Source organism: Moschus berezovskii, chromosome 2 (genome assembly GCF_049115385.1).
Source record: "Moschus berezovskii isolate FMDL1 chromosome 2, NW_MosBer_1.0, whole genome shotgun sequence".
Taxonomy (NCBI): Eukaryota; Metazoa; Chordata; class Mammalia; order Artiodactyla; family Moschidae; genus Moschus; species Moschus berezovskii.
The window spans coordinates 113,126,196-113,135,642 of NC_142461.1; the positions used below are offsets into that span (position 1 = coordinate 113,126,196).

Here is a 9,447-nt window from a genome sequence, read left to right on the forward strand (position 1 = left end):
TTCGATTTGAGTTTGTTTGAGGGGCTTATTCAAGGGAGAGACCGAGCAGAAGGGTTTTCAATGGTGACAGAGTTTTCATCTCCCCAAGAACACACAATTCAATGAATTGACTGCAGTAAAGCAGCGAAGTGGCCAAGCCCTTGAGGCAATCTGCTTGAGACTTCAGTCATGGCTTCTGAGAGGCTACAGGAGCCCTGGAAATATGCAGTGGATCATTTCCAGGGAGATAAGTACCTCCTATTCACCACCGTTTAATAACCAAATGGACTGCTTCTGTCATTTAGCGTCAGATTTCTAACAGAGGCTGAGAACAATATATTTCAAAAAATTTCTCCTACAGGTTCAAAATAATACCATGCTTTAAAATAAATAATTTGTTTTTATCATCTAATACAAATCAAAATTTCCTAGTTGTTTGAAGAATTATCCTTCATACCTGTTTGTCCAAGTCAGGATCTAATGTAGGACATTATATTATATCAAATTGTTATGTCCCCTAAATCTCTACTCATATATGACTCCCCTTTTTCATGAGACTGATTTGTTGAAGGAATGAACCAGTTATCCCATAAAAGAACTCATCTTCTATCTTTGCCTGCTTTATTTTTTGCAGTCCTAGTTTTCCCCTTCTATACTGTGTTTTAGATAAACTATATATTAGATCTAAAAGCTTTGATTAAAGTTAAGTTTTTAACTAAATGAAAAAATATAAGTATCCTGGGTGATGTTGAATATTTCATATTGTCTCACATCACAAGACAGTGTTGTGTGGGCATTAGTGGTGCTAAGATTGGCACTGAATTGAGGTGGTATAAATATCCAATATGCAGTTCCCTTACTCTCCTTGTGACCTAAAGAAGGAATTGGTATGGTGGTGCTTTGGCACTATATTGCACGTCCTATTCACCATCAACCATTTGTCTAACGTTTTATCAGCAATTGATAATTTGTATCTGAATCAGTAATTTCCCTTTGGAGTCTCCTTTTTACGTAGGCAGGTTTTATGCTGCACTGTTTACTAGTTATGACATTTAAACAAGTCATTTTCTGGAAAGTGAAAATTGCTCAGTTGTGTCTGACTCTTTGCAACTCCATGGACTATACTCCAGGCCAGAATGCTGGAGTGGGTAGCCTTTCCCTTCTCCAGGGGATCTTCCCAACCCAGGGATTGAGCCCATATCTCTCACATTGCAGGTGGATTCTTTACCAGCTGAGCCACCAGGGAGTCATTAGCTTCTTGATCCTTAATTCCCTCACCTGTAAAATGGGTATAAAAATAGAACTAATCCACATAGTTGTTGGAAGTATTAGGTGAGATAAACGTGTATCCATACTTTGACCATGGTCTGGTGGCATGTACGCAGGTAATAAGTATTGACTGTATTTTGGTGATGACAACTTGCAAAGTGTTATCCATTTGCTGCCAGGCTCAAGTCCCTGAGGCAAATGACAAGATAATCTGATAAAATTGCTGCAAAAGGGTTGAGGCAGTTATAGACTTTTGAAGAAAAGTGACTTATACCCTTTTTTTTTTCTTCTTCTTTTAAGGCAAATTGGAAGTTGTTTCAAATAAGGGCTGCTCAGATTAGTGTTTTCTAAGATGTGTTGTAAGAACCAGGGCCTCAACATGCCCCAGTGAAGGGAGGATTGTCAGGATAATGGCTGGGAAATGTTGCCTGCTCTCTCCTACTTTTGAGGTTTAATTGTGCATATTATTAAGTTAAAGATTTTGGAAATCTTCTTAGGAAAGAAACCTGCTTAACTTTGTTTAATCAAGTATTTTCTAATCAGTTTGCTTTTGGACACTACTCATCCTATCTTTGCCTTTTAAAACCAAGTAACACATGTAAAAATTGTATTGAGATGCGTTAGATCCTCCCAAAGGTTTGAATGGCAAGGTAGTCAAATTGATGAGCCAACCCTCAGTGTATTGTTGGAAGGTATGTGCACTGACCTTTGGGTCCTGAAAATCCTTGCAAAGTAGGGGAGTTAAAAGGTTTCATTCTTTTGTTGGGTCAGGAAAGACAGAAATTGGAGACCTGTTGGTAATTCAACAGCCAAATTATCTTCCTTAGTCCCACCAGGACTCCTGGAAGACCTGAATCCACCTCTCTATAGGTGTCCCACTACCACTGGGACATGCCTAAGCTGACAGGAATGAGTTCCATGGGCCAAAGGGCATGGGGGTGTCATTCTTCAGAGGAAGAGCAGAGTATTTGGAATCAGACTAACAGGGATCAGTGTCTTAGCTCTGCCAGGTATGTGCCATGATCCCTGGGCAGACCTCTTACCCTCTTCGACCTATGGTTTCTTCATCTGTATAATATAGGCAATTAAAGCACTTGGCTCAAATGGTTGTGAAATCCTTATTAGATTTATAAGCACATTTTTAAAATATGAAAACTATATAAATGCTAGTTAATTTAATTTTAATGTAAAGGGTATACTTCATGGTCCATATTTTGGGAGTCCACTAGTCATCCTTTTATTCATTCAACTTGTGAAATACTTATTGAGCACTTACAGTATACCAGGCACAGGGTTAAGTGCTGACAAAGTGAAGTGAAGTCGCTCAGTCGTGTCCGACTCTCTGCGACCACGTGGACTGTAGCCTACCAGGCTTCTCTGTCCATGGGATTCTCCAGGCAAGAATACTGGAGTGGGTTACCATTTCCTTTTCCAGGGGATCTTCCTGAACCAGGGATCGAACCCGGGTCTCCCGCATTGCAGGCAGAAGCTTTAACCTCCGAGCCACCATCAGTTTAGTTCAGTTGCTCAGTTGTGTCCAACTCTTTGCAACCCCATGAATCACAGCACACCAGGCCTCCCTGTCCATCACCAACTCCCGGAGTTCACTCAAACTCATATCCATCGAGTCGGCGATGCCATCCAGCCATCTCATTCTTTGTCGTCCCCTTCTCCTCCCACCCCTAATCCTTCCCAGTATCAGAGTCCTTTCCAGTGAGTCAACTCTTCACAAGAGGTGGCCAAAGTATTGGAGTTTCAGTTTCAGCATCAGACCTTCCAGTGAACACCCAGGATTGATCTCCTTTAGAATGGACTGGTTGGATCTCCTTGCAGTCCAAGGGACTCTCAAGAGTCTTCTCCAGCACCACAGTTCAAAAGCATAAATTCTTCGACAATCAGCTTTCTTCACAGTCCAACTCTCAGGAATAGCTTATTTCAATCCCCTCGTTTTATAGATGAGGAAAAGTAGAATCCAGAATACCATAGAAATTGACCCAATAAATATGTGTGATTGGGCATGCCTGTGTGTATGTGTAAGAAACAGAGATGCCCAGAGAGAGAGGATGGAGTTTGAAGCGGGACTTGGATATCCAGACTTCCCTTTGCCTAGTCAGTGCTTTCCATACTCCTGGCTTCCATCTGAAAGGAATTGTAAGAGCCGGTTTTAGCAGTGAGTGCGTTATAATCATCACACTCTTAAACATTTTTTAAAAAATAATTTCTACTGTGTTTTGGCTGTAATGTGCAGCGTACGAGATCTTCATTCCCCAATTAGGAATCTAACCCATGCCCCTGCAGTGGAAGTGCAGAGTCTCAGCCATTGGACTTCCAAGAAAGTCCCTCATCACACTTTTATACCATGTGTTTCAATTTCTGGATTTTTTATACAAGTTGAGTTTTTCAAACTTTGCTCCATGAAACATTAGTATTTAAATAGATGTTAATTATCACTTTTTCAATTTCTTGCTCAAAGTAGTTTAGGGAACTGAATTCTCCCCCCCACACACCCCATTTTAGAAACCCTTAAATGCATATTGTCATTGTGAAAGATTATTCTGCAGTAAGGAAACCTCTTAAACTACACACATCTTAGCATTCCCCAAACTTATTTGACTACAGGATCTATTTTGAATTATTTAACAATGTGATTAAGGTGCTGGATTGGAAGTTCAGCCTTAGCATCATGGTTGGCTACTTGGTAATGTTTGTGAACACCCAGTAGTAAAGTAGATTAGATCACACAGCTTTAAACGGGGCAGTTTCTTAGGTCTTAGGATCTCAGGCTGACTGTGGGTGTATGAGCAGCACCTGATAGGACACATTTCCTTAAGGTGACCATGTCCTTCTAACCAAGGATTTGAATGGAAAGCAATAGGTGCTTAATGAGTTTGTTCTGATCCATCTTTGGAGGAAAGCAGTCCTCTATAAGATTTTTTTTTTTAATTATAATTTTCAAGCCTTCTAAAAATATTATTATAATTATTATTGTATTTTTATTTTTAGGCATTCACAAGCCCAGAGTTCTTCCAAAGGGTGTGATGTCTTCGCAGGACACTCAAATAAGGTAGCCTGACATCCTTGACTCTGAAGTAACTGTCTATCCTTATTACAGACTCGTCCAAGTCTGTGGTCGTGGTGCCTGTCTGCGGCTGCTTGGTCAAGCCATCCAGACATGAACTGTTAGTGATATTTTGAAGGCTTTGAGACAAAAGCCCAGCTTGCTTAAGAATTCTGGTTCAGCAGAAAGGCAGGGAGGTACAGCGAAGGGAGAATCAAAAGCCTGGAAATTTGATTCTGAGAATAAATGCTAGCTGATCCCTGAGGTGGTTTGTCTGTGCACTCCACTCTCTACAGATGTTAGAGCCTCTTTTTGAGTAAGGACCCGAGGTTCTTTGGTAGCACTTTGATATCCTGCTCGAATTCAATATGTGAAATGGAGGCGTCTCTCTGTGACTTGGAGCCCACAGCAGGCTTTGAAGTCTGATCCAATTTTTGCTGCCTACTATTTGATGTTGAAAGGATGAAATGAAGAAAATGTACAGTTTTTGCCAGTAACTCTGCTGAGCATATGTAAGATTAAAAAAACAAAATCCTTTGGATGATGTACTTAGAAATGTTAAGTAGATTAATACCTTCCTATAGGTTTTCTTTTTTCTTTCTCAGGGATAAAAATTAAGTATAGGAGAAAATCAGCACAAGCTGTTTTTTATACGGACTATAATTAATTTACGAGGGGGCTAGGTTGGCTTGTTCAGAGGAAGAAATAAATGGATGAGGCAAAGGTGTTGAGACTTTGCAGCTAATTGCCCCCAAGGAGAGGACCTCCACTCAATTCTGCTGTAAGACATGAGCAACTCACCACATGACCCCAATATACTTAAATTTTTCCCTAGTACAATTGAAGTTCAGGGTTCCTTTAGTTAAATGGAAGCCAAGTTCTTAAGGCTGATTCATCAGAGGATAAAAATAATAATTATTTTACTGGGTCTTTCTGAAGCACTCAGTTTCTGGGACTGCTTCTGTCTTCTCAGATATGCCATGCTGCTCCAGATTGCCCAGGACTGAGTCCCTCGAGGGGAGCTCCTGCAAAATCTGGTAAGAAGAACATTTTGAATTGCAAGCTATTTCTACTATTTGCATGCTTATGTACTTTTTAATGAGTTGTTTAGACAGACTGTGTAGAAGGCAGTACTCTGATACTAGTATGGACTAATGTTAGCAGAAAATTCAGATATGGAAAACCTTAAAGACTGGAAACAAAACTTTCATTAAAAGTAGAAGTTTACTACCTACCTGTGCCACTTAAGTTTATTTTTTCTGAAGGAAAAAAAGTGAATATCAAAGATCATACTTTTCCCTTTACTTGTAAGAAGCCTAAATTAAGAAACTCCTTTAAAACTTTCTTGTGCTCACTTCAATAGCATGTATACTAAGTTTGGAAAGGTACAGAGATTAGCATGGCCCCTGTGCAAGGATGGCATGCAAATTTGCAAAGCATTCCATATTAAAAAAAAAAAACAAAACTTTATTTTCTTAAAGAGAAGATAGACAACTGACCAGCTTTCAGTGAAGCAAATAGTTCAGAGTCAAAATCTAGGGCTTGGTAAAGAATATGGATTTAGAGAGTAGTTCTGCCCTTTTGGCAACATGGCTATTCTTTTAGCAAGAATTCAGACATCTTGCCACACTCATGGAAAATGGTATTTTTTGCCCCCTTTATAAATTCTTGCTATACAATATGGTAAAAGTCAGTTTGGGGTGTTATGAGTAGCTATAATCAATACTTCTGGAAGATAAACTAGAAGCAAGATCATAAGAAATATTTATGAACCAGAAAATCCTAAACACATTTTGGATCATTCCCAAGGAAGAAATCTTTTCAACTTAAAATACTAAGAAACTACTGTACATTTACTGTTGACCTCATTTATTTTTCTGTGATATATAGTAGTTTCTTAGATTTCTCAAAGTTTCTTCTTAGTCTGTTTTTCAGTGACAAAATGGTAAAATATGAAGTAGAAAATGTGTAATATATGTGTTAGTACATTTGGTACATATGAAATTTAACTCTTCAAGAGAGATGAGAGAGGATTAGTGTATTATAACAAAACCTTTTAAATGAACATGCAGAAAATGATAAATCTGTCTAATGGACTAATTTCCTCACAGCCAGATAATATGGAATAAGGCCACAGTGAGGTAAGGTAAGAATGGTGCAAAAATGAAAATTGAGGAAAAAGATCATGTGGTGGAATAGAGTCTATTATGCAAGAATTTGGTTGGCATTTTTCACTATCCAAACAGATAATCTCTACCTTTTAATTTGGCTGTTTAGACCATTTACATCTAATGTGACTGTTGACATATTTTGGTTTATATCAGTCATCTTGCTATTTGTTTTCTTTGTTCCTTCTGGTCTTTGTTCTCTTCTAGCATTCTACTTTAAAATACATGTAAAAAGAAATTTTTAAAGCATGATTGAATAGCCAAAGGCACAGATTCTGCCTTTGGAGTCAGATCTGCCTGGATGCAAATCTCTGCTTTCCTGTTACATAGCTTTATGTAACAATTCCTTACCTCAGTACTTACACATGTAAGATGAGGGAAATGGTAATTCATAGCCAAAAAGCTGTACTGAGGATTAAATAAGCTAGTAGAAGTAAAAGGCACAGCATGGTTTGTGGCTCATCATAATGGTACACTGTTATGTCAGATGTTGCAATGGTACTTATGCTATTGACATTACACAAATGCAAAGTTAAATATGAAAAATGGGTTGAGAAATAAAGTTCTTATTTTGAGGCATCAAGTTTTGGTGGTATCGTTTAGGAGGAGTAAAAATATATTGCATTTTGAATAAATAAATGTACTGAAGAGGCAGGTTGGATTATAATCATCTTTCCCTATCTTTAGATAAGTGTCTGCAAAAGTCAAACTTATTAATAAGTTGCTGCAAATGTTCATATGTACTTCCTGTCACAATTGCTCCTTCCTTCCCATCTAGAGGTTTCTCTGTTTGGTTTGCCACCATCACCATGACTTCTCCTTAAACTCTTGTAAACTGTATCCTAAGTGGTCTTCCTGCTTCTTTTCCTCTCTCAACTTGTCTCATGCATGGATATCTGAAGAGCTCTTCTGAAGCATTCCCTAGGCATAACTTTCTCTTCCACCATAATCTCCAGTGGCTCCCCGTTGTTCTAGCATCAACTTTAAGCTTCTTGGCACAACGTACAAGGCTGTCTCTATTCTAGTTCTTCCTGTCTTCCTTTCTAGCTCTGTCTTCACTGATCTCTCTTCCTCGTTTTGTGCTTTGGAATACCAAACTACTCTCTATCCTCCATGCATGCCAAGTGTATTCTTTCTCTCCTCTGTGATTTTGTTCATGCAACATGTTGCCTCTGCCTCACTGTTCATTCTCAAAGTCCCCTCCATTCTTCAGAGTCCACCATGGCTCTCTCTGAGCGCTTTGACTTTCCTTTAGTAATTAGCACATCCTTCCTTGTATTACAGTTATTTACACGCATCTACTAGATTTTAAACTCTCTAGAACTGTGTATTTTCATTTCCGAATTCTATCCTTGCAAACTGGCCTAGTCCCCAAATTGAATTCTTAAGCATTCACAACTGTGATAGGATATAGTGGAAGCAAGAATGAAATGAAACTCAAGTAAATGAGTCAGAGAAGTTTTAAACTGTTATTTCTAACAATCCTGGAACAAAATAAAGATCTCTTGTGCTGTGCTTAGTCGCTCAGTCATGTCTGACTCTTTGTGACCCCATGGACAGTGCCCCGCCAGACTCCTCTGACCATGGTCTCTTAACACCCCCAAAGAGGTATAGCATACCAGTTTAAAAGATCCAAGCCATTTCATTTTGTTGTTTTGAACAGGGGGAGAGGGAAGGAAGGTTTGGGCAGGAAAAAGCATTTTATAAATCAGATTCCTCTTGACCTTAGAAGCCAACAAAGATGGCTGAAGAACAAAAGATTTCCAGTTTTATTTATATGTTCACAGTGATAAGCTGCAGGAATGAGTGTATTTACTCTGTAAGAGACATTTTAGCTGGTTATACCTTTGAGTTTAATTCATTGCCTTAAATGATCCATTATCGCAATCCACGATTCTATAGAAGCCTGAGAATATTATGACCTTTTCAGTTTTAAGAAAACACTAACATCCAACAAGCTTGCCTTCTAACTTTCAGTGAGTGCTAACTTCATTGTTTTATAAAGAGATTTGAGGGAGGTGAAGGTAGGGGAAAGCAGGGAATAAATCTAAAGTTACTTAATCAGGCCAGCTTTGCTCAGAACAGCCAGGCAAAAAAGTGTCCAAGTGTTGGGCTTGGACAAAGGCTATCTTCAGTCAGTTAGTCAGGGAGTCTCAGAAATTTCCTTCCTTGATCACTTGAGCCTTATATTTTTCACATGGGACAGGAAAGCACAGTATATCGAGGAAGTACATAACATGAAATCACTTTGCCACTAATCCAAGCAGAAATTATTTAATTGGACTGACGGGCATACATACAAACCTGATTTGCCTTTACTCAGTTCAGTTGCTCAGTTGTGTCCGACTCTTTGCCACACCGTGGACTGCAGCAGTCCTTTACTATGTAAAAGTTTATTCTTCAGGCATTTGTTCTTCTCTTTATTTCTTCAGCAAACAATTATTAACACTTACTAAGTGCCAGGAACTTTCCTGGGCCAGTGCTTCTCAAACTATTTTCAAAAAGACCAAATTGGAAAAAAAAAAAAAAACCAAATTGGAATTGGATGTTTTAATTTCCAAATTGCACAGTCTGATATTTTTGTAAAATACAGTGAAATGAATTACCAGGTATAAATAATCACCCATATAGGTGTTGCGTCAATATCAAATTGATTTATACTTTTCTAAATTTCTTACTCAAACTTAAACTACTCTAAATTTCTTCAGTGATCTAGTTGAGACCAGAGGCAAGAGTCAGCCTGTAGACCACACTTCATGGGCAACTGTTCTGGTCATGTTCCTTGACACATCAAGGAACAACACAGTCAAAAAGTCCTAGGTTCATGATGCTACATTCTAGCAAAGGGACAATAAACAATAAGCATAATCCTAAATCAGTTGTGTGGGATGTTAGAAAGGTGAAGTGTTATAGGGGAGAAAATACAGCAAGGGAGATTGGGGGTGGCCAAAGCATGGAGGGCGAGGATGGAAG

The 9,447-nt window shown here is 38.7% G+C and overlaps 1 protein-coding gene and 1 non-coding gene across 2 annotated transcripts in view; both read left to right on the forward strand.

The window, feature by feature from the left end:
- Positions 1 to 4,321, forward strand: part of LOC129538349 (myosin-IIIb) — a 134,104-nt gene extending 129,783 nt beyond the window's left edge. The window contains exon 10 of the mRNA XM_055398473.2: positions 4,252 to 4,321. Within this exon, the coding sequence (XP_055254448.2) occupies positions 4,252 to 4,321 (70 nt within the window). The remainder of the gene's footprint in view (positions 1 to 4,251) is intronic.
- A 1,332-nt stretch (positions 4,322 to 5,653) lies between these two features.
- LOC129538713 (U6 spliceosomal RNA) lies at positions 5,654 to 5,757 on the forward strand. Its single transcript, XR_008682267.1, has one exon. It is a non-coding gene; the product is annotated as a U6 spliceosomal RNA (small nuclear RNA).
- The last annotated feature ends 3,690 nt before the right edge of the window (positions 5,758 to 9,447 follow it).